This window comes from Amblyomma mixtum, chromosome 7 (genome assembly GCF_055824585.1).
Source record: "Amblyomma mixtum isolate Tamu chromosome 7, ASM5582458v1, whole genome shotgun sequence".
NCBI lineage: Eukaryota > Metazoa > Arthropoda > Arachnida > Ixodida > Ixodidae > Amblyomma > Amblyomma mixtum.
The window spans coordinates 104,226,282-104,252,326 of NC_143018.1; the positions used below are offsets into that span (position 1 = coordinate 104,226,282).

The 26,045-nt window shown below is 46.7% G+C and overlaps 1 protein-coding gene across 1 annotated transcript in view; it reads left to right on the forward strand.

Moving 5' to 3' along the window:
- LOC149337078 (uncharacterized) overlaps positions 1–26,045 on the forward strand; it is a 78,825-nt gene that overhangs the window by 11,505 nt on the left and 41,275 nt on the right. Inside the window, exon 3 of the mRNA XM_089553302.1 lies at positions 2,870–2,979. Within this exon, the coding sequence (XP_089409428.1) occupies positions 2,870–2,979 (110 nt within the window). The remainder of the gene's footprint in view (positions 1–2,869; positions 2,980–26,045) is intronic.

The window sequence follows — 26,045 nt, forward strand, 5'->3', positions numbered from 1 at the left end:
AGAAAAATAGACGATATGCGAAATTGCTTGGCTGTCTGGAAACACCGCGCCAACAGCTTCTGGTTTCCATTCTGGTTCGGTCGAGCTCGTCGAGCTGGTGTATCGTTTTCTAAGCGTGCTTTCTCTATACCGTACCGGTATAGCTGTCATGAATCTTGAGAGTGGGATTTCAAAGGGCGAGCTGCAGCTGCTGCGTTGCTTGCACTGCTCATTTTTCAGGAAAGGTAGGTGCTTTCACTAAGCGCCAGCTTACTTCTGCTGCGTCATCAGCTTCGCTTGAAGTCTGTAGCTGACGATAGAGAGAATCGGCACTTAAAAGTGCGCTGGAGAGTCGAACCCTGTGCCGTTTTCGTTTTAATGCGCGGATTAAAGCACCGGTTCAAGCATCGCGCATTGTCATTTTATTTTGAGGTGGACACGAATAGGGTAGCGAGCGATTATTTTGCGCTGAGCGCACAGACGTGTTCAGAAACTTCTGTGACAGTGCGAATTTTCGTTTGCGCCGATTCCAGTAGCTTCGTGCATTGCAGTATAATCACACAAAACCCTTGAGCAGCTGCGTAATGCTATTCCTTTACTGATGTGGAATGCACATCCGCGGGTTTCAGCGTCACCGTTTCAGAGCCCGGCGCCGGTTGATTTTCGGTACAATTTGTAGAAACCGCGTCTTGCTTAAGACGCAGTTGACGAGAGTATTGGGATGTTATCAATCGATATTAATAAACGGAAATTAGGCACATTTATATTTTAACTCCATTTTGTATCAACTTCGTGTTCCTAACGCGTATTTACCTTGTACCGCGTCTGTTTTACCGTTATTATTCTTTATTATTTCCGCATATTCCTTTTTCGACATGCCCCTTCACCCAATGCCCTTCAGGGCCTGCGAGGTACAAATATATAAATAAAATAAAATGTTGCTAGGTAAGACGCAGCTTTTTTTTTCTTTTTTGTTTCAGATTTCGTACATGCGATATTGAATTGAGCTATATCCTTGCTTTGCAACAATATGTTGCGAGAAAAGCAAGGAAAAAAGTTGCGCAGAGAAGAAATCGTGATCTCCCAACCTGTTTCAATAACAGCAGTGACGGTAGAGCGGATCTTTATTCACCGCTGATATGAAGCGTGCGCTTGATTATATGGTTTGGTGTATTGGGGTTTAACGTCCCAAAGCGACTCAGTCTATGAGGGACGCCGTAGTGAAGGGCTCCCGAAATTGCGACCATCTGGGGTTCTTTAACGTGCACTGACATCGCACACTACACACGGGCCTCTATATTTTCGCCTCCATCGAAATTCGCGACCTCCGCGGACGGGACCGAACTCGCGTCTTTCGAGTACGCACCTGAGCGCCATAACCAATGAACCACCGCACCGGCTTGATTAGAGAAAGTTGCTACAGCTGTAGGTGTATGCACGGACTCGATACGCTGGAAGCTGTGTGAGGAGGGATGAAATTCGCATGTTTGGTTGCTTCCGACACTTAATTCGCTTGGTCCCAAACCTGGACAAATGGCTTTGTTGCGAAGCAAGCTGTTAGTGCTGGACACAACGATAATAAAATCAGACGGACTGAAGTGTTTTCAGAACACTGTCGCACGCACTTACAAGTTTGGAAAGGCATCCTTCCTTCACAATAAAATAGCTATACATTGTCCATTTTTTTTCACAGACTGTCATCACCCCAGATATCGAATGTAGGAATCCTAAAAAAAATAAAGCATTCACACCTCAAGTTTTATACGTAGGGTGTATTGCTTCAAAAAGACGAATAAACGCGCGCAAGATATGTCGCGCGATCGCGCAACATTGTACAAAAGAGTTTGTGTGATCTTGCAATAACCGCATGATCCAGAGAGCTTGCTAGCCCTTTTAAAACTAATTGAACACGGGAAAAAATTAACTGAACACCTAGCAAACTAAGCAGTAATCGGCGTGTGGTTCTTCGAGTGCGCTTAGTTCGCCACGGCACGATTTGCCTGTACATTAACCAACTTGCTTCATGATGAAGTTAGCGCCAAAAACGAGGACTAAAGTAGGAGAGAAGACACAACCGCAAAGCAAAGGAGCTGGCATATCTGGATCACACGTGGAATTAATATCATTTCCTTCTCCTTCCTTTCTTTGGGTTTTTTGGGGTATTTTGGTTTGCCCTTCGTGATTGTGACCATGAAGTTTCCTGTTTTTGCACTTTTTATGTACCTTTTGCACTCTCAGCACTCTTCGGATGTATCGCCCTCTAAGGTTTATCTTGACGATACCATGTATGTTTCTTTTTGATTTACTTCACGAAATGGATATATATGTCATGTGTTCTTCCATTAAAGTTTTAGTTGCGAAAAAGCGCTCGTGTTGTGTCTTCTCTCCTACTTTAGTCCTCGTTTTTGGCGCTAACTTCATCATGAATAAGATTCAACTTGCCCAACTTTCCACCTTACCACAACTTGCTTGTTCGCAACTGAAATACACGCTTGAGGAACACAGACGTAGGCCGCTAAAACTTTGCAAAATTCTCGTGCGACCGACTATGCGCAATCGCAGAGTCAATAAATGCACGAAATCGGCTTCTAATTTTCATCAGGGACAACAACGGCTATGGTCCCTATCTGAATTTGAACGCAAATCACCTAGAAAGCTTTCTGAAAAATCAGCGCAGAAAGCGAAATTTTTGCACTGAAAGGCGTGCTGCCACATGAAACCTCGATCGCACGGCATTTGGCGAATGTTGGGACAGACTAAAAAAACTGAAAAGCGAAAAGCTGGAACGCTGGAACGCGCCGAGAGATGGCGCTCCGCATTTCGCATATCGTCAATTAAGCGCGGAACTCGCCTCCCGTAGCTCCTCAACATGGTGTTCTCTTTTCCACAGAATCCTCTAAAGCTGATGCACTGGGAAAGATATCTGCCTTGCAAAGTGGAAGGCGGGCTCTACGTCCACGTGTTCCTGCACCAGCGGGTGAAGGGCGGCCCACATGGAGTGTAAGTTCAGAGATATTGATCCTAAGTGTTTGTTAGGCAAGACAGCAAATCCTCTTTTGCGTTTTGGCGCTAATGAACAGCGGGAGGAAAAAAAAGTAACATCTCCGGCAGCAGACTACTTAAGTTGCTTAACTACGCCCTTGAGAGAATGAACACAACTCGCTGGCGCAGATAAGTGGAGGTGGCTTCGGCGATTCTTCCACCCTCACCAGATATAGCCCTGAAAGAACCTTCGATTAAGATAACAGGGCTTAATAATTTTGTCAGCATCCAGTTTAAAAATCCCATAGAGCGAAATCTATTAGTACAACTTGTGTACTTCCCGTGTTTAAATTTTACTCTGTAAATGCATTGTCGTGTGAGACCATATCGCTAATCATAGCGGTGCTTCGTAGAACGCGTTCGATTTGGATCGAATATTTTTCTTTCTTTTTGTTCTGGTCGGCATGAAGTCGTATTTTTTTAGTTTAATTGCCTAGTGGACGCTTTTTAATTTTTGTTTAGGAAAGCGATCGCTAAAACAAGTTCATTCATTGCCATAATTCCGTTGGTGACTGAAAAAGATGCTACCCTTATTTCATTATCACGCTGAAAGCCCTTTTAACAGTTTTCCTAACTGTTATGCTGAAAACAGGGGAACATAAACGGCTGATATCAATTCGTCATTCATGACGCATGCTTTAAACGCCACCGGAAGGTCTCATAGACAAATATGATATACGGGGTGTTTCACGCTGAGTGAAATATAGCCGGAGTAGCTTACTGCTATTTCAAAAAATAAAGCCTAACACTGACACAAAGGAGCAATTTAACTTTTTCTGTTCTCTCAAATATGCTTTTTAGTCTTTGCTTATTCCACTCTCCTACACGTTATTTACATCTCGTTATTCGGCTGCCGCTGATGTATTTGTTCAGCCTCGCCTCTGCTGCTGGCTTTCAGCTGCTATGATTATGCTTGGTTTAGGGCGATTTGGTGCAGATTTATTCATTTATTCGTGTACCTACGTTCCACCCAGACGCCTTGGAAGTACGCTCTCATTTTACAAAAAAAAAGTGACAGTTGATGATACGAAACAATAATATAATTTTGCCAAGGAAAAAACGTCAAAGCATAGAAAATCGTGAAGACAAAAGAGGAAAAGTCGTGTAAAACGAAAAGTTGCAAAATAAATATGTGATCAGAATATAAGAACACAAACAACGTGCCAGCGGTATTACAGGTGCCTACAAAAGTTAAGAAATTAAAAAAGAAAACTTATGAATAACATTTTCACACTGAAGCTGTAGGTGCTTCATAAGCAGAAGTGGAAAAGTCTCTTGAGCGGCTGAAAGGACGCATTCTGGTGCTTGGAAAAACAGCTCGCAGGGTAACAACACCCAGACAAAACATGTCTTCCTGTCTACCTTCTCTTGCCTTGCGCTTAGTTTTGCAAGGAATCATCCACAGACTGGCATAACTACTTTCCTTGATACAATCTGGGAGCCGGTTCTATTGGTTTATATGACGCGGTAAAGGCGACGACTGGTATGCTTGTGCGCGGCAAGCTATTTTAATTTTTTTAATGTATTCTTTTCCGGCAGATATAAACGTATGCAGTTTTAGCTGAAGACTCCAATAAACAATAACCTTTCTCTGTGCTACCTCCTTGAGTAATCTGCGCCTAGATGAGGAGCGGCGTGTTTCAAGAGCTTTCATCACTGCAGTCACGATGTGGGTCACAATGTGGAATACGCGTAAAGGTAGTCAAGAAACCTGCGGCCCTACTTTGAAAAGGTTCTCAATTTTTTTCAGCGTAATGGAATGAGAATCGCAGAATTCCGCAGCATACTGGGGATTGCGACGAGAGGAGTCCTGAAATTGCACTTGATGAAATTAAGTCCTTTCCCAGGTTTCATACTTCCTCACTAGAGGAGGATTTGGCTACCCTGGTGTAGTACTTGGCCGCAACCTTCTCTGAACAAACCAATTAACCCTCGGCCCTAAGTCCCCAGCGGCTGAAGAGCAGCTGACCGGGGAGGCGGTCAGACCTGTGGCGCCGCGGAGGATGCTAAGAATCATTGGCTGCGGACAGGCCGCCATTGGAATCTGAACAAGGCAACGTTTAACGCAAGAACCTTATCCAGTGAGGCTAATTTACCAGTGCTGTTGGAGGAATCAGCGGATATTAATTGGTATGCCATAGGGCTCAGTGAGGTTAGGAGGACAGATGAAGCGTATGCGGTACTAAAGGTCGGGCACGTACTGTGCCATCGTGGATTAGCAGACAGACCAGAAGTAGGCGCGTGATTCCTCATCAATCAGAATATAGCTGGCAACATAGAGGAGCTTTATAGTATTAATGAGAGGGTGGCAGCTATCGTAATCAGGCTTAATAAGGGGTATAGGCCGAAGGTGGCGCAGGCCTACGCGCCTACGATGAGCAGATCACGATGAGCAGTTCATTGAAATCTTCTATGAAGATGCGGAATTGGCGATGACCAAAGTAAAATCACACACACTGTACTTATGGGTGATCAGTGCAACGGTAGGCAAGAAGCAAGCTGGAGGCCAGGCGGTGACTATGGCATAGGTTCTAGGAATAGCAGGGGGGAGTAATTAGAGAGTGCGCAGATAGAAATAATTTGCGGATCATGAATGCCTTCTTCCGCAAACGAGCCAACAGGAAGTGGACGTGGAAGAGCCCCAATGGTGAGACTAAAAATGAAATAGACTTCCTACTGAATGTAGAGGTACTCGGAAAGGTCCGTTGTAGGATCACAGAATTGTAGAGTCTCGTATTAGCTTAGATTTGAAAAAGTAACGGAGGAAATTAGTGAAGCGGAAGTGTATTAAAAAGTTAGAATTAATAAGGAAAGTAGAGGAATTCATGATTATGCTGCAGAAGAGATTCTCCGCTTCAACTGAAGGTGGCGACCGTAATGTTGAAACAATGAACGATCGTCTCCCAGATATCATTACAGAGTGCGCCGTAGAGGTAGGCGGTAGCATGGTTCGACAGGATACTGGGAAGCTATCTCACGAGACTAAAGATCTGATTAAGAAACAACAGCATGAGGACGTCTAACTTCACAGACAGGATAGAACTAGCGGAGCTGTCGAAGTTAATAAATTAGCGTAAGGTAGCCGACATCAGGAAGTTTAACATGGAGAAAATCGAGCATGCTCCAAAGAGCAGAGGTAACCTAAAGGCAGTGAAGAGAAAACTAGGCATAGGTAAAAACCAGATGTATGCGATAAGAGGCAAAGAGGGCAATGTCATTAGCAATATAGATAACATATTTAACGTAGCTGAAGAGTTTTACACAAATCTATGCAGTAGTGATTGCAATCAGAATGTTACTGAGAGAGGCAGTCGAGCACAGCAGTGGGACATCTAGCCAGTAACGAAGGAGGAAGTAAAGAAACCCTCAGGAGCAATGAAAAAAGGGAAAGCAGCTGGTGAAGATCAGATAACACCAGATTTGTTGAAGGATGGAGGAGAGATTGTGCTCTAGAAACTAGCCATCCTGTATACGCAATGCCTTGTTATCTCGAGCGTACCTAGAGCTTGGAAAAATGCTAGCATTATCTTAATTCATAAGAAAGGAGATGTCAAGGACTTCAAGAATTACAGACCGATCAGCTTATTGTGTGTTGTCTATAAGGTATTTACAAAGGTAATCGCTAATATGGCCAGGGCAATCTTAGACTTCAATCAGCCAAGTGATCAGGCAGGCTTTCGTTAAGGATATTGGACAATAGACCGTATTCACGCCATCAATCAGCTGATAAAGAAACGCGCAGAATATAACCAGCCCCTATATATAGCGTTCATTGATTACGAAAAAGGCATTCAACTCGGTAGAAACCTCAGCAGTAATGCAGGCATTGCGGAGTCAGGATGTAGAAGAGTGTTATGTGAAAATATTAGAAGATATTTATAACGATTGCACAGCTACCATAGTTCTCCATAAAGTCAGCAATAAAATTGTAGTAAAGAAAGGGGTCCGGCAAGGAGGCAGGACGTCGCCTATGCTATTCACTGCCTGTTTGCAGGAGGTATTCCGGGGCCTGAAATGGGACCAGTTGGGGGTAATAATTAATGAAGAATACGTAAGAAAACTGCGATTCGCTGATGACATTGCCTTGCTAAACCACTCAGGACATGAACTGCAAAGCATGATCAATGAATTAGACAGGCAGAGCAGAAAGGTGGGGCTAAAATTTAACATGCGGAAAACCAAAGTAATATTCAACAGCCTAGCAAGAGAACAGCAGTTCGCAATTCATGGCGCGGTGCTGGAAGTAGCAAGAGAATATGTCTATTTAGGGCTGGTAGTCACAGCTGATCCGGATCAAGAGAGGAAATAACTAGAAGAATAAGAATGGGGTGGAGCGCATTTGGCAGGTTCTCATAGATCAATATCCCTGAAGAGAAAAGTATACAACAGCTGTATCTTAACGGTACTCACCTATGGGGCAGAAACGTGGAGGCTGGCAAAGTGGGTTCAAGCGAAGTTAAAGACAACGCATCTAGCTATGGAAAGAAAAATGATAGGTGTAACGTTAAGAGATAGGAAGCGGCGGAGTGGGTTAGAGAACAAACGCGGGTTAATGATATCCTAGTCGAAATAAAGAGGAAGAAGTGGGCTTGGGCAGGGCATGTAATGCGAAGGCAAGCTAAGCGCTGGTCCGTATAGGTAACGGAGCGGATTCCAAGAGAAGGCAAGCGTAGCAGGGGGCGGCAGAAAGTTAGATGGGCGGATGAGATTAAGAAATTTGTGGGAATATGGTGGCCGCAACTAGCGAAGGAAAGGGTAAATTGGAGAGACATGGGAGAGGCCTTTGCCCTGCAGTGGGCGTGGTCAGGCTGATGATGATGGTGATGATGTTGATGATAATGAAAAAAAAAATAAACCTTTGGTATTGAATGTTATCAGCAAGGATTGCAGTCCCTGTACCCAGGTTACACACTGCGTTCGCGTTTATGGTTTTTTTTTTTGCTGAACGAGAAGTACTCACGTCTTTAACCACTTATTTTCACTTTATGTATCTAGCACCATGGCATGATGCAATTAATATCTGTTTGTTGCTGTGCATCATCTGCCTGTGAGGATATTTTGTCGTTATAATGAATTCATCAGCATTAAACTTGATGCGTGAGGTGAGGCTAGTGGGTATGCAATTTATTTAAATTAGAAAGAGTAGTCTAACACTACGATTGAAGTAGAACAGGAATTGCATATGATAAGTTAGAGTCAGTTCGACAGCAGTGCAGCGCAGAGACACATCTAATTTTGTATACATCTGGAAGTGAGCAACAGTTTGTGAGCGGCGCGTGAGCGCCGCCCGCTACGAGGTAAAGGGAAGGCAGAAACGCGCATCGGCAGGGATAAATAGTTTCCTGTTTTGATTGACATCAAACCTTTGTCAATCCTCACGGGGGCATGTGCCATCGCTTTAGAGACAACAGCTGTTCGCCTGCGGCTCTTTTGGAAGCAAAATATCCTTCAGCATTGGTGGCCTGGAACATAGACAGCCAAGCTGCATCCGATGGCGTTTCCCGCACTCTGACGTCCCACATTTCCTACGTTCACGCCTACACTGCCCGTGTTCCTCCATTCTGGCCGCGACATCCGGACGTATGGTTCTTACAAGCCGAAGCTCATTTTCGTGCGGCGAACAACACCTCCCGGCAATCCAGGTTCGGCCCCCTTCAAGCCTCGCTGCCCGCGGTGGTCGGGCTCGAGGTCTACATAATAGCAAGCCCCCAGCAGCAGATCCGGATGACCATTTCAAGGCCGCCTTTCTACAATGTACTTTGCCATCCGACCGCAAGCGGCTGCAGCACCTCCTTTTCCGCGTCAGAGATCCCCGAACGGCGTCCATCGCAACTTCGACACATGCAGGGCTGCTTTGCGGCACCCAGCTCCTTCTGGACCTCTTCCTGCAACGCATTCCACCTTCGGTGTAGATGTTACCGGCGACGGCCACCAACACGCCACTTGCGACTTTTCCTGACCACGTAGACATGATGGACGTCGCCACGCTCCACCACGGGCCACCGTCTGTGCCATGTGGTCTGTCCCCAGCTGTGTACGATCCGCAGCCGCCAATCTCAACACCATTCACAGCGTTTCCTCAAGAACTTGCAGAGCTGCGCGACGACATCCGTCATCTCCAAGACCTCGTTGCTCGCACCCTTCGGTCCTCCAGGCATGGCGTTCCTATTCTCTGGTCCCATCCTGAGCGGCGTTATCCGAGCCGTTCCCACAACAGCTGCTCCCGTTCCTCCTCACAGACAATTTTTCGTCACATTGAGGTGCGTCACAGCGTGCCGCACCGCTGGTATCACCGGCGTTTTGGCGCTGCGGCGGAGCATTGCGCCTGAAATAGTAGACGGCTGGAAAACACCCCCACGAATCATTAATGCGTCCAGCGGTTCACCAGATAATCAAGGTTGCCTCTCTACATTATTACTCTACCAGTGGACTTCGGTTTCTAGTTGATACAGGTGCAAGGTCAGTGTACTCTCTGCCAACGCTGTGGACCTTAATGGTCCGCTGCTGTGTGATGTCCAAGCCGTGGGCCGCTCACGGATACCGGCTTACTTGAAACGAGCTCTCCTCGTCAACCTTGGTTTATAGCGCTTGTTTCATTCGATATTCCTGGTTGCCGAGGCCAGCCACGTCATCCTTGTAGCGGACTTTGCGATTTCTCCCTCGTGGCTGACGTGGAACGCATGAACTGCGAATCGACTACCGGACTCTCTGTGACTCACTGGTCCTCCTTATTCTCCGTCTTCCCCTTTACGATCCGCCATACCGTTCCTTCGCCTTACGGTACCTCTTGAGAGAGTCTGCGTCTTTGACAGCCGCCCCCGTCTGGACAATACCTGCCAAGCACGACGACCGGTACTGCATTATTAGCAGTGGTCAATCAACGCATTCCATAGGTCCTCACCTCACACCAGGAAAGCCCGCCCAGGAGTTAGAGCACATGAGCATTGCCCGCCAGGAGTTAGAGCACACGATAGAGATTGGCATCTGCCTGCCATCATGTATTGGTGAGCAGGCGGAGAAGGAGACGCTCATCCGCCTTCTTCAGGCCTTTACATGGGCTACGATAAAGGGTATGCAATTTTGGTAGATTCGAAAGGCTAGCAAGGGAGTGCAGCCTTGTTCGACGTTCCGACTGGCCCCTCGGGAGTCGGCGATTATGTATTTTGAATCTGAATGTGAGGCCGCGAGAGAAATCGCGACCTCTTCTGCTTGTGTTGCACTGCTGGCTCTGAAGGTGAGGCCGTTAACTGTGTTGCTGTTGTGAATTACCGCGACCGTGTACTATCCCCCGTGGTGAGGACCGGAGGCGTCCACGTAGTATACACCTGTTTTCTTGCCATAATGTCGGTCTAGCGCTTCCGCTCGTGCCAGGTGCCGACCATTATGGTCTTCGTGTGACATGTTTACTGGAAGAGGCCGCACGTGGAGGGCACGTCTCCACAGTTCTCGGATGTGAAAGAGAGAGAAAACTTTATTTCAACAGAAATTCGGGGCACGCGCCAGGGTCCCCGCACGACCCCACTGCACTCAAGTGTTTATGTTCGTAACTGGCAGCCCGGCCGGTGGCGATAGTCTGCACGGCCGGGTCCTCCGAGCGCAGCAGGGGCTCCCAGTCCTCCCAGGCCTTGAGGTTCTCTGGGTCCCGCGGGGGAGGGTCCGCCGGGCAGAGGGAGAGGATGTGGAGGGAAGAAGCGAAGGGTTCTGGGCATAGGGCACATGCGGGAGTGTGAAAGAATGGATGATAGTGGGCTAGGTTAAGGGGTGAGGGGAGAGTGTGTGTCTGTAGTCGGCGCCAGAGTGTTGCGTTCTTGTTATCTAGGGAGGGGTGGGGCGGGGGTAGAGCTGTCGTGAGGCTCTGTATGCCTGGGTCAGCTCACTGAATGTGTGCATGCGCTTCTTTGTGAATCCCCGATCCGAGGCCACCTGAGCCCGGTTTAAAGAACCTCGGGCTAAAAGGTTGGCAGCCTCGTTTCCGGGATTCCCGGAGTGCGCATACACCCATATCAGCTCCACATGGTGGGGCGGAGGTGCATCGGGGGAGTCCATGTCCCTGTTTTTGACATACTGGGATGTGAAACCTGTCTTCCACTGGAGGAGTTCGTCGGATATAGAGTCGAGCATGAAGGCGGCGATTTCAGAGCGAAATTCTGGGCCCGTTCCCCACGTATTACTCTCTACTGTGAAATAGTGTTATAACGCTCGTATGTCGCTGCTTTTTAGGTTTTTATAGCGATCTCCGAATGGCTGTCGTGCGCAATTCAAATGCACTTTTCGCAGCTTCGTGTTCTCTGCCAACATAAATAGCCTTGCGGAAGTTTTTCTTGTGACTTTATGCTGCAAGTTCAGTTAATCATATGGTGTTGAATTCAGAAATAACTGAACTCTGCAGCTACACTGTTTTTGTTTGACAGAGTCAAATGCATCTAATTTTGAGAGCCTAACACTACCTCACAATTCTGGAGCTTTAACAAATTTTTACTTTTTTATATGATGCCATACTTATCAAACAATATAATTGGCATAGGTCGAGATAGTCGGTCTTTAGCTATATAACCATTTTAATCGCAACAAAAAATGCCGAAAAATTATCTTACCAACTGGTAAAAATTTAGCTGTTAGGCTTTTGTTATTTTCTTATAACATAGAAACTATATGAGATATGCTGATAGTAATTGTACTGTTGAAAACAGGAAGAATAAACACATATATTCACATAATTTCTTTATAATATCTTCAAATAAAAACGTTCATTTGAAGACCCGTGTCTCCACATAATGGCATACCCTCAGAGGATCAATGAAGTTTCCTATGCGGGTGGAACAGAGATGGCAATCTTTGGTTTGGTTTGGTTTGGTTTATTGGGGTTTAACGTCCCAAAGCGACTGAGGCTATGCGGGACGCCGTAGTGAAGGGCTCCGGAAATTTCGACCACCTGGGTTTCTTTAACGTGCACTGACATCGCACAGCATACGGGCCTCTAGAATATCGCCTTCAAGAAATTTAGCCGCCGCGGCCGGGATCGAACCCGCGTCTTTCGGGTCAGCAGCCGAGCGCCGTAACCGCTGAGCCACCGCGGCGGGGCAGATGGCAATCTTTGATGGCAACAACCTTTTTTTTTTTGGATTGTGGGATTGATTTTTTTTTAATGAGGTCGGTCAGGTTATTTTGGGAGAGCTTGAATGTCCTGTAATTGTCAGGATGTTGTACGCTGTGTAAAGGATTATGATGGGCTGGTTCTGCTTTGCAAGCGGTGCAGGGTGTGGTGGGTATTTTGAAGAAGGAGTTTCCGTAGGTTGTACCTCTAAGGTCGCTAGGTTACTAGGAGTCTCATTTTGCGGCCTGAGACTATTTAAAACGTAAAATTGAAGTCCCTTGCCGCCGTTTCAGTTTCCGCCACCGAAGTTTCTGACGTGAATGGTCTGTCGGGAGCTAGAGGCTATTAATGCTGCTCTTTTATCAACTGCCCCAACGGGCTGTCGTACGGCAGCGATTCTCTAACATAGCCTTCCTCTCTGTCTATTCTCTCATTACTCCAGTTGTCGGTTGTACTCCACAACTATTCCGCTCCGCCCACCCTTTTAGCCCACCCGCTGCAGCATCCCGGGTGAGTAGAGAACGCCTGATAACAGGCCAAATGGTGGGAGGGAACAGCGCGAACGAGACGACACACGAAGCAAGAGGACACAAAGACGAGCGCTGCAGCGTTGCAGTAGAAGGCCAAATGGCTTCTACTGCAGCATGTCAACCACGTGCGGTGAAGGATGTCGTTATTGCGGTAGAGTATGTAGTTATAAAAAAATTGCGCCTCTCCCGTAACCGAGAGTAGAGTAAGCATGAAATGTTTACGGGCCTAACACAGGCTCCATTGCTCGGCTTAAGCAGCTGTGACGGTGGCTGCATTGATGCAAAAGCGTACGCGGGCACGACGAGACGCAGGCCTGACAACAATGTACAGGGTGGTCCACTTTAAGTGCGAACGCAGCTCCGCGTGGCCGCGCTCTGCGGAGCGCCAGCGGATCCGGCGCGTTCGCGCATCGAAGCAAAGCCGCGCAGGCCGCACAGGGGCCCGGGACAGGAGCTTCGTGTCGCCTGCTACAGCGCTGCGCCTGCGCGGACCTCAAGGGAGGTGCAAGCGAGGTGCGCGCCAGCGCGGTAGCATACGACACGAAGCTCCTCCCCTGGGCCCCTGTGCTCCTGCGCGACTTTGCTTCGATGCGAAGCCCCTAAGAGATCACGTATGACAACGAAGTGTATCGTGGCATTTATGTGCTTATCGCACGCGTTATTAGAAATCGGAAATTATAATTCCGTGCAATCAAATGCACAGCTCGAGTGATATCTTGATGAACATTGAGAAGACACTTGCAGCAGTTATTTTTTGTGACTCGTTTGGAGAGCAACCGGCGCTTGTATGCCGGTCCCGTAGGAGGGATTAGAGAGTCTCGTTGAGTCTCGTTGATAAAGGAAGAGTGGAGTATCTGTTCTCGCTTCGGCGAGCGCGGCTTCGGCCGCTTCGTTTTGAGCAGCGTCCGCTCCGGCGGACGCAGTTGTTGCTGCGACGCGCGTCTTTTCCTTCCTTTTCTCTTTCCTCTGATCTTTTAACTCTCCTCTATCTGCACGTGGCAGCGGTGGTGGCTTGGCTCGAGCCAGTAGCAGGCCCGTGCAATTTCCTCTTCATCCTTCTCTCAGTCACAACAACAACAACAACAAAGGAAGCATTCAAGTATCTGTCCTCGCTTCGGATCTGATTTTTCAGCAGCGTCCGCTCCGGCGGACGCAGTTGTTGCTGCGACGCGCGTCTTTTCTTGCCTTTTTCTGTTTCCTCTGATCTCTTGCCTCTCCTCTATCTGCACGTGGCAGCGGTGGTGGCTTGGCTAGAGCCATTAGCAGGCCCGTGCAATTTCCTTTTCATCCTTCTCTCAGTCACAACAACAACAACAAACTCGTTAATGTTCTAAGGATCTGATCTCGCTTCGGCGAGCGCGGCTTCGGCCGCTTATCTGATTTTTTCAGCAACGTCCGCTCCGGCGGACGCAGTTGTTGCTGCGACGCGCGTCTTTTCTTGCCTTTTTCTCTTTCCTGTGATCTCTTGCCTCTCCTCTATCTGCACGTTGGCAGCGGTGGTGGCTTGGCTAGAGCCAGTAGCAGGCCCGTGCAATTTCCTTTTCATCCTTCTCTCAGTCACAACAACAACAAACTCGTTAAATCTCGTACGGTGCCCGGATGTTGTCGTTTCAGAGCCCGGATGTTGGCTCTCGGTCTCGCCGTGACGTCACCACACTGCCGACAACGGGAGCTAAAAGCATTTCATGCTTAAAAAAACATTCGCGGCGAACGGGATATCAGGGAAACTAAGAGGCATGTGTACCGCACACCGAGTGCGTCTATCAGCGCATCTGATGCGGTCACTTGATTTCATTTTACCAAGACAAGAGGACGCTTGGAGTGGACGCGTCCACGTTTGAATATTTGGATGGGCAATTTCGCCTCCATGTCCTCTCTCTCTAGAACGCTGCTTTGAATCTTATAGTTTATGTTTATGTTTTTATGTTAGCTTTTATGGTTACTTAAGATTATAGTATTACTTCATCCCTAGGCATTATTTTGTTGCGTCAACATTGACAATTTATTTGGTTGCAAGCTCATATTTCGGCTTTCTGAGACATAATACCTATCATTCCAACCAAGATATAGAGGGTTATTAATAGGTTTGCGCCATTAATGCATTTTCTTTATTCTGGAGTCGATTCTATTGTCTTCTGTCCTATGAAATTGCACAACATATATTTTTAATGCGAAAGGAGAGCAGCAAAATACAGGTCTGTCGATACTGGAACATTTTCGAAGCGCAACAAAAACGTCAAGATGCAAACGGCGTCAGAAAGAAATGACACTGAAGTACATGTTCCTCCGCGCCTTTGAAGCCAATATTCATCTTCGCCTTTAGAATTTATTTACTTCTGCAATTAAACCTGAACAGCTCACTTAGTCGGTGCGCTGCGCTTGTTTCTTCGTGGCCCATTAGCCTTGCTTCCCTGTTGGAGGTAGCCAGGAGGAAGGGGCATGCTAGGGTCCAGACAAGTCCCCCTTAGGTGTCCATATGAGACAGTGAAGCACTCGCATCCTCGTGGGCACATCCATTTATGCCCTCTCGGGTCACACTGTGCGGAAAAAGAAGAGAAAACCGTCTGAAATCACAGTCGTTTCCCTCCCGACCAGTTTAGATTGTCTAAAAGAGTTTCATTGGCGGAAGCTCTTGTATCCTTTCGTTTCAGTGCAACAGGATATTTATAGCGGCCGAATTAAAAAGCTCGGTGTGCACAGCCACCTAAACTATTACACGTTTGAATTTAATAGCGCCGCTCTATGTTCGCGAATTAATTTTTCTTGAGAAATATTTTATTCCTATTCCTCAATAATCAAAATGGTACATGCTAGTATCATATTACTGCACAAAATGCGGCTAGCATGCGTAAATCATTGCAATGCTGCACAACACCTTTGTTCCTAGACATGTAAGGTAATCTATTAAACTACTGAACATTATTTCTTATGTTGCAAGTTCATTTGTCACTGTGTCCAGTTTAGGATTTTTTACGCTCCTTTAACATCTGTTACTCGTTTGCCCAGAACTGTTATGCTAGTAACCAAGAAAAGGAAACAGTGACAGGCGATAATGCAATGTAGTGGACACATAAGTTCTAGCAGATTCGTTTTTGCCTTTCCCTATTGCATTGTCTCTTTTGGATCTTTTCGTTTTTTGCATGAGACGATAAGCTTTGGCGTCGGTCATTGTTTCGCCTTTCGCTGAGCGCGCCAGTTCGCAGTGCCGCAGGTAAGATGTACGGCACGTTGTACTTATACAGTGCCAGGTGAGACAAATTCTCCTGGTTGCGTTTTCTTAAGGCCACAGGGCAGGCTTTATAACTTTCGTGTATTTTAACGCGATAGCTTCAAGGCTCCAGCTCTAAAGAAAATGCGGCGTGTCCTCTGCTTTGGAAGCGTGTGTGAAAAAATTCAGGGGGGCACTTTGTTGACCTAAAGTGCGGTGAGGCGAAAACCTTAAGCGCGGTGTCGCTGCCTGTGTCACTGATGTGTGGTTACGATGTTAAGCTTCGCCTCTATGAGTGGAACGCGACAGCGTCTTGCAACTCCCAACTCGACCCAACTAGACCAGTTTCCTACTCGGTTTTATTTATTTATATGGACTGACTAGAAAGGTTAATTAGGCTAATTGGTGAATTAAGCAATTAACTAAACTGAGTCCCACTTACTTGGAGCATCACTATGACATACCTTTAATTATTTGCATGGTTAATAGCCAAAGTACAATTGGCCCAGTTTGAAATTCGCGCACTGTGATGTCACGACCATTTCGACCAATTGAAACAAGGTCAGCCGCCGCGGTGGCTCAGTGGTTATGGTGCTCGGCTGCTGTCCCGAAAGACGCGGGTTCGATCCCGGCCGCGGCGGTTGAATTTCTTTGGAGGAGAAATTCTAGTGGCCCGTGTGCTGTGCGATATCAGTGCACGTTAAAAGAACCCCAGGTGGTCGAAATTTCCGGAGCCCTCCACTACGGCGTTTCTCATAGCCTTAGTCGCTTTGGGACGTTAAACCCCATAAACCAAACCAACCAAACCGAAACAAGGTCAGTGTAGCTACGGTGGCCATCTGAGGTGTCGCTTTGCCTGTCGGAGTGTTGCTTTCGCAACAAAATCCTTCAATAAGCAACGCAATTAATTCACCTTGTTCACGCTACCTTCTGTCGTCATCACGGCCCGCTCACCCTATTGTGAGGAAACTGACCACTGCGGCAGGTGGCAGTTAATGATTATAAGCGAGGGGTTGCTCGGGAAGAGAAACCTCGGTCTCACAAGCCGCACCGGTGACAGAGCCTACCATCCCAAGCACAGAGCGCTTGCTTCTCTACTGCGCTGCACCACAACTCAAGAATTGGTATGAGGACTCCCAGGAATCTATGATTGTAAATTCGAGAATGGTCGTTTCTGCATATGTGAGCATTAATCTACTGAAGCTATCGCACCACAGCCTTAAGGCGGAGCTAAAGTGTCTATCCAATTCTTTGCCGATACTTGTTGCCCATTTGCTCAGGATCTTCTTGGTGAGGAGTCGTCACACTGGTATTATTATAATCTGGTTTTCATTTTCTCTGTACACAACTAAAATTATTCTTCAGTAAAAGTTTCCTCTTTTTGTTGCAACTTTCAAGGCGACATCGGCACTGAACATCCTGTGGAAAGATATTGTATGCATTAATTTCTATATTTATTGTTCAGTACACTATCACTTGTGTTGTTTAAATGCCTAGAAAAAGTACTGTTCCTAGCGTTTGTGGTTCTTGCGAAAATAGGTCAGTTTTCGCAAAAAATTGATCTGAGATAATGGTCTTGGAAGCAAAAAGAAAAGGGTTTCATTACACAATTATGATGTGCAAATGTACGTTGATTATAATTTGAGTATCCACCAGCTAGGTACTCATCTCCACAATCTCTGGTTGACCTGCTCCCCTGATGTTTGGCTCCTTTAGGGATCAGTTGTGTAGTCCTGTTCGCAGGTGAAGTCATCACCGGTTCACCTATGACGACCATCCTGGGGCAATCCTGCAGTTATTAAAACTAAGCACGATATTGATCCTGGATATTTGAACTCTCTAAAGACAAATAAGCACGTCTTTTTTAAGCACGCCTCAAAAAATGTAGCACTGGTTCTCGTTTTGTTTCGTCCCATGAAGGCATTTTGCTTTCTATATCAATCAATACATAGCCGCGGTCCGTAAGTCACCTTTAGCTCGTCTGTGCGTGCTGCCGACAGCGATAGTTTTGAAAATTATTAGTTCTTGGAAGATAATAACTACTTCATAGAAACTCCACCCTCTGCTGGGCGGTCGTGCCAGAACTCAACAGCATGATTGTCAGCATAGGCTCATTAGCGTGAAATCGGACTTTTTAGAATCAGTTCTATGGCACTATTCCTTCCAAAACCTGTCACAAGCGAGCCCCAAAACTGAACAAAAATATTCTGCTTGAGAGACATGTCGCTGAAACAGTGCAACAGTAAAAAGCGCGGTTCTGGCAAATTACATGCGTTCGGCAACTATAATCTAATAAAGCAAAATGCTAAGAAGTTTTTAGTTGATGCCCTATGAACACTAACAGCCCGCCTCAACCTGAAGGAAATTATGGTTCCTGTTTTTTTTTTCAGCACAAGCAAGCTACACGGCACATATAGATGAAAAACAGGCAGCGCAACCGAGATCTGCAAAAATATTTTTGGTCGCAAGTGTTATAGCCACCAAGTGCGATATTGAAACTTTAGGAAAAAGGGGAATATTTGTATTCCCAAGAAACAAACAAGAATAAATTGTGAAGACGAAGACGACCGTTCTGCTTAGCGTTGTTCGGCCCGAAGTTGTCTGACAGCTTGGCGACCAAACACTTCGGAGAACTTCGTCTTGAAGGCCGACCAAGTCGCAACGTCCCCTTCATGGCTGCGATACCATAGGTTTTCGACGCCGGTAAGATAGAAAATTACATTGCTGAGCTTTGTCTCGTCATCCCCCTTGTTATACAGGCTCACCCGCTCGTAGGATGCGAGCCAATCTTCCACGTCATGTTCATCTGTTCCGCTGAAGATAGCCGGGTCACTTTGGCGAAGGGAGCCGGCACAGATGACAGTCGGTGGGCCTCCTTGCACACCTTGGTTGGGATGTCCACAGGCATCGCAGGTGTCGGAAGAGTGCACCTACGGAGCTCCTGAGCCGATATTTCGTACCCAGCGCCTCCACCAAATGTAGGATGGGGGTTTGTTGAAGGCACTGGGACCTCGGAAGCAGGGCGGCAACAGTTCATGGGCGGCGAAGGCGAGGACACAGCACGCGCAGCGATGGCAATGCCGCCGCTAAGCAGAACGGTCGTCTTCGTCTTCACACTATACTCTTTTTAAGATTAGTCTACCCTGTGTTCTTAAAACATACTTCCCTCTTACCGGCACATACGCGCCTCACAGCGAACATATGAACGACTTTGAACACGAAGATATCCATACACAGAGCCAGGGGCTGCAAATTAATTGACGGCTCCAGTTCTTATTGCCCTGCGTTTTGTTATTTTTGTTCTCCTCTGGTGTAGTGGTTCATAGTGTCGTTGCTGTCATTGATAGCCTCATAAATTGGCACATACTGGCTACGGGGTTTGCCCATGATCAGGCGGTGACCCATTCGCCTCGTGTCGCCTTCTTCCTTCACAGCTGGTGCCAATCTTAGCATACCCTTTTCAAGTGCGCATGTCAGCGCTACCCACACCTACGGGGACTAACTATGGAAGGGAGGCTGCCGGAAACTCTGAGGTTCCGGGCTTGCCGCACGCCAGGCAAGCGTTGTGAAGATTTGGCGACAGGACACGTCTATCGGAGCGAGTATGAGATTCTGTAATAGTATTTAACAGAAGAAGCCCCAAGTAACGTTGTGCGCCCATCGCTGAGCGTTAGGAATAAGCAGTATCGCACGGTTGAAGGCAGTATTCAGGCATCGTAGGCCACTGAGTGGTGCCTTCTCGACTAGTTCTTCTATTGCCTTAAGAACCTCGATTCATTACATCACTATTTGTTGCGGCGGAGTGCTTTACAGCTAAGTTATACGATTTTTGAATATTTATGTCCAAATAATTTCTCGAAATTTTCTACTGGTCCTACTTATAATTTGTAGTTGTGTGTTGTGTTGAGTTTTATGGCATATAAGCAACTGAGGCTATGGCGCTCCAAACTGGAGCATACTTTTTAGAAGGGCGTGTCATCTAGCCATCGTAATACAAGAAACTGGGCGAAATAAGTGTCATCGTACATATCTGAGGCAGCGTTCATGAGCGAAGTATCCTCTTCCAGCAGCAATCATTGGCCTGTAATAGAAATAGAACGGACATTTTGTCTGCTTACATACTTTTCTGCAAAGTAGTAAATTTATAGGTAAAAAAAGTGAACACGCAGGTCCATTTTATTAGACGAACGTACATATACTATAACAATGAGAGCTCGCATGAAAGAAAAAAAATGGAACCTAATTCAATATTTGCGAAACAGCTGCTTCGATGAAGCGTTACAGGCATCCCAAGAAGTGTCACCAATACTGGTGAAAGTCTACTAAGTTGAGGTAGCGTTTCTGCGCCCGCAAGTCGTAAAAGGGGCATAGTGGTCATTGACAACTAAACTAGTTTCAAGTGCCGAAGGACTCTGTGCTCCTGGCGCATGTACCTGCAGTGAATGTGGTCTGCAAGCGATATACAGAAAAGCGAATTACCTTTAAAGGACCATAAAAAGAGACATAAGGGAAGGCACCCTGCATCGTTGCGCTCATATGGTAACTCTGTGAAGTAAGCTGTGTCGATATGTTTTGTCTCCACTGGAAAGGACCAAGAGACACCTTTCTCTTTTCCGAGCAATCGCCGACGGGCTTTAGTGGTACTATATAATCATTCGAAGACCAAAAGCGATATCTCATGAACACGAGAACACATTGCCACATACTCCTCACTAAAGAAATGTCTGATCAGCGACAACGGAGTGGGGCTTGAATTAAGCATGGGTGTGTCGTAACTTTACTTATTTCCCACTGTCCACTGAGAAGCGTCCTTTGAAGCTACCGTAAGAAATCCGTCATCTACCGGACGTTGCTTGCTTATCCATTTTCTGTGCACGGGCTGTGATGCATGTGCAGTTTACAACACCGATGGAGCTTAATGACTTAAGCAGTTGGAAAGGTTGGCTAGGTGCTTTCCACTTGGACCACTAATCAGCGACAAAAAGGTGGTAATGTTGAAACATTTATGCGTACACCGTAACATACGACTGTGGCTGCATAAATAATGACATTGGTTTTGGGCACGAATAAAAGAAGATATTGTATTATCTTACATGAACAAAAGTGTTGTTCGTGAAAGGGCAGAGTTGTAGTAGCAGTGGCTGCATTGAGGGCAAAACTCCTTGGTCGATGCATATCTTTTTTCCAAATTTATGTGGCCATATAATAATAGCAATACGCAAAGAGGTGATAAACGATTTCGCTTTTGTTCAAGATATAGACATCGTCCTTCAAATATGCTCCTTGTTCTTAAAACTCTGTGCGTCAACAGGATGCAAGTCCAACACGCGTAATCAGAAGTCTGGTGATACAGATATTAGTTGAGTTTTAATCAGCCTATTGTTTGAAGTAGTTTGTATTCACATGCTAACGATGCCCTTATTTACCATGGTATTTTATTGTGCTGCTTTTACTTATTATTCTCTTCAATCATGTCTTGGTTAGAGAATGAGAAAGAACTTTATTGCCATAGAACGGCGTTATTTAGGGCAGGTGGGCTTAGTTTGGTCCCCTGGTGGGAGCGGCTTCCTGGGCCCACGAAATGAGTGCCAGTTGGATGCTCTTGTCTGGCCTTCTGAGCAGTTGGTTCCATCGCTCCTCGGAGCGAGCTGGCAGTAAGGTTCTTGGGGCGGATTTCCCGCGCAATTCCAGAGGATGTGCGCCTGTGTGGCGATTTCTCCCTGGTTACAATTTTGGCGGATGGGGTCGTGTTCCCCGTCTGCGATGAGTGAAAGTCTAAAATGGCTAAGGATGGAGTGTGTCTGCAACCTGCGGAGCAAGGTGGCTTGCGCTCAATTTAAGTTGGGGTGGGGAAGTGGTAACTGACGTCTCGTCTCTCTGTAGAGGTTGGTAATTTCGGCAAAGGTATGGGGAGCCTCGGCAAGAGCGTCTGGGTACGTGGGGCCAGCCGCCCGGTTGGTTAGTCCTCGGGCTAGTCGGTCGACCGCTTCGTGTCCCGAGTTCCCCGCGTGGGCGGGTACCCAGACCAGGTTGATCTTATGGTCGGGAGTGCAGCCGCAAAGGATGCGTGCAGCGAGGTGGCAGAAAAAGCCTGCCGAGTAATTTCGGATCGCTCTTTTGGAGCCGCTTAGGACTGCGCGCGTACGTAAGTCAGCGATGGCGGTTTCTTTTACCACTGTGGGAGAGTGGGCTCGTCCTGTGGCGGTGGTGACGAGAGTGGATTGTGGCATGGTTGCATTAGAGGAAAGCGGCTGGTGTGACACGCTTCACAAGACAAGAGTGCGTGTGTCAATATCAGTTGTGTCTGAAATAAGATATGCCTTTCGAGCAGCGCACTTGTTCACGTCTACTCTCGACGCCAAGTTAGTTCCTGAATTTTTTGTGTCATCTCGCGACGTGTTCTGGATGCAGTTAAAAGTTTACGTCTAGCGCATCGCTACTGCCTGGAAAGAGCTTTAAAGCACGTGGGTGCAATTCTAACGTTTTAGACTTAAGGCAGTCGCGTCGCAGAAAAACCGGTGTCGCCTTCGGCGTCGCTGTCCGCGAGCCAAATGTCTGTGAAAAAGTACCAGATAAGCAATCTAGAAGACAACTGGGCCACCAAGGTCACGTGATATTGTGGCCTCATCCCAACCTGCGCACTCATATGTGAGAAAACTGCCCTTCGCGACAGGTAATGATTTGTCGCTTGGGAAGAGCAACCTGGGTCGCACAAGCCTCACCGGTGTCAGCACCTGCCATCTCAGGGCAGTGGCGCATCGCTTAACCTTTGTACCACTGCGCCAAAAATGGTGTGAGGATTCCCAATTTTGTATATATGGGAATTAACCGATTGCTTAATCGCGTCGTACCCTTAAGAGGGAGCTTAATTGTCCCCTTCAGTTGTTTAGTGGACTTGAAAGTGATTGACATTCAGGCCACGCTTTGTGATTACGGAAGATCAAGCAATCGTTCATATTTCACATACATGGCAGTGGAAATAGTAAGGGCGCCTATTTGTCGTAAATTGCCGCCGCAGTGGCTCAGTGGTTATGGTGCTCGGCTGCTGACCCAAAAGACGCGGCTTCGATCCCGGCTGCGGCGGATTTTCGATGGAGGAGAAATTCTAGAGTCCCGTGTACTGTGCGATGTCAGTGCACGTTAAAGAACCCCAGGTGGTGGAAATTTCCGGAGCCCTCCACTACGGCGTCTCTCATAGCATGAGTCGCTTTGCGACGTTAACCCCCAGGAACCTATTTGTCGTAAATTGCCTTCAGGCAGCCAAAAAAATATTGGAAAAGGGCATGTGATTTACATATGACATTGCGCTGTTGACATATATCATTCCATGATAACCCTTTTGGTATCTAAGAAGCGTAGACTGAGAGAAGATCATCATCATCCTCGTCGCAGCTACGTCCACTGTAGCACAAAAGTATCTCCCATGTTTCTCCCATTAACGCAGTCCTGCGCCACCTGCTGTCACGTGATCCCCGAAGACTTCCTAACCTCATCCGCCTCCCTAGCTTCCTGCCACCTCCACTTACAATTGCCTTCTCTTGGAATCAATTTCGTTAACCTTTAGGACAGTTGATTTTCTTGACTCCGAGGTTCGTGCTGTGCTCATACCGATTTCTTCTTCTTGATATCGGTTAGCATATTTTAACTCGCGTTTATCTTTTAACCCATTATGCTCCTTGCCTGTATGTTAATGGAAACCCTACATTTCTTTATCCTTAAGTTGCTGCATTGTCGGCAGTTGAAATCAATCTTTTTTGTGCATTCATAGTAGGAAATTGACAAAACTATGATGGGCTTGTTAATTTTAAAGAACTTGACGCCGTCTTCATTACATATTAGGATAATATTATTGTGTTCCTTGATTCTGGCACTGTCCAGATCATGTGGCACTCGGTATATCGGTTGAAAAAATTGTCTTGCGCAATGCTCCACAGTCCTTTAATGTTTCTGCGTTATTATTATTAGCCGCGTTCCCCTCTTGCATTGAATGTAATGCTTTCTTTCCTTTCTCCTTTCTTACCAATGGGATCTCCACTTTCTCTGCACTGTTGCCTCCGTTATTATCGTCCGAGTGGTTTTATCTACTCAATAGATTCGTTAGAAATCCTGGGGTACCTCCCCCATCTTTTTTATATTGGTTTTATAATGGCAATCGCTGTTGCAAAAACTAGTATCTTCCTGTGCGAAATGAGTGCGTTTTTCGCGCCGGTTTTGGCCTAGAGCACTGGCAGTCATGAAGTTTCACTCCAGCGGCAGTAGGAATTCACTTTACGCTGTCACGATTGTGGAAAACGCTCAAATTCGGTTTCCCACACCGGCTGCGCCACAGGTATCCCTCATAACACTTGTAGGAGCGCGATTTCCGCGGCATCATTTGAAAACACCGGCTGTCCGAAAACTGGCAGGCTTGACGTCAGTAGAATGAAAAGTATTATGCAAGTAAGCGCTGCTTTCTTGGAGCTTATTTCGTACCTGAATAGCAAATGAAGGTAATTTGATTTTCTTTCGACGGGTTGGATGGTGGAGTTCATCGTTTTAGGCTAGCGAGAAGTCAACGCTTACTATCACATCAGCCCTTGTCGAAAAACTTGCAGCGGGAAAATGGAAGGAGTAACGTAAGGTATTGTCATAAACCTAGCAAATATTCTTAACGACACTGAAACAAGGTGGTTACCCTAGAAATATGCGAAACTAGGTCATCGCAGGCTTAAAACGATGCCTACGATGTAGCCAGCCTGCGGCCGCTCTTAGCGCGGCGGCAAAGTGGAAACAGCAGTGCGAAAGGAATGAAGCGAGAAGTATAGACTACCAAGCGGTGAAAGAGAATGTAAAAGAAAATAACCACAAAGCGCCTGCATTGAATAATTTCCGCGAGTGTTTCTTAGGTTTTGCGCTCTTCCTTGCAGCAACAAGCCCAGCTGTGAATCTTTCGAGGCTTCCTCATGTGTTTACTTGCATACAAGGTGTAACTGGAAGTAAATTGTTCTCCTCGCTGCTCTGCGAGCCGTCTGCGATGCTACGTCACTCATTATGCCAGAAAATTTTTCACCCTATCTCCGTGTCAAATCTCATGAAGCAGAGAGCAGCCTTAGGCCCACTTTACATCCCGCGAATTTCATCGGCCGACACTGCAGAAGGCTGCCGCTCAAGCCACAAAGCGTTTGCGAGCGATTTCGGTCCTGTTTGAACGCATTCCCATGCAGAACGAATTACCTGTGTCGGGCGGTGAAATTCACAGCATGTGAAACGGGCCTAAAGAGAGCTTCAGCGCTCCTGCAGCGGTAACCGTACAGCGGCGGCCGCAACTTCCTTTCATGAAACGACACCGCGGCGCTGAAATTTTCAGTGAGATTTGACATGGAAAAATCACAAGCTATTCACAAAGTTCTCGCCGTGCTTAGCGTGTTAGACGGATAGTCTCAAGGTTGTTGGTTTAAATGCCGTCGTCACCTGATTTTTTATTTTCGCAGGGTTTTCTTCTTACTTTTCAAGCTTTTTCTAATGCACAAGATTTATTTTGCAGCTTTTATTTTCTGCTTACATCTGCTTTTTTTCCCCCTTGCAAGCAGTACGGGCCAGTGCAAAGCTGTCCAGTATGTTGCGTCCCAGCCTACGTTAACATACTGCGCCGATAACAAGGTATGGCTTTGGGGCGCTGGACCCCAGTAGCACTAAACTTTCCAATAAGGATACCGCGGTTCTTGAGTCTTAGGTCTTATGTCTCATTTTTCTCTAATATTCTTTTCAAGGCCCTTGGTCCACCTCGGTCCTTTAGAGCATCCTCAAATCAGTGCATATTAAGGCGGAAGCCTTTAATGCCTCATCGTTGTAAGCAGGAGCTGTCGACAGAAATGTCACGCTTTTCAATTGGTCGAAACCTTCGTGACGTCACAGTGCGCGAATTTCAAACGGGGCCAATTGTACTTTGCCTACTAACCATGCAACCAATTAAAGGGATCATATAGTGATGCTCCAAGTAAGTTTGACTGAGTTTAGTTAATTTCTTACTTAACCAATTTCTCTAATTAACCTTTCTAGTCAGACCAGACAAATAAATAAAACCGAGTAAGAAATTGGCCGAGCTTGGGAATCGAACTCCGGTCTCCGGAGTGCAAGTCGAGCACGCTACCACTCCGCCATGCCAGCTCGATGGTTTGGAATGAACAAAGGTGCGTCTAGTGAATACCGTGTC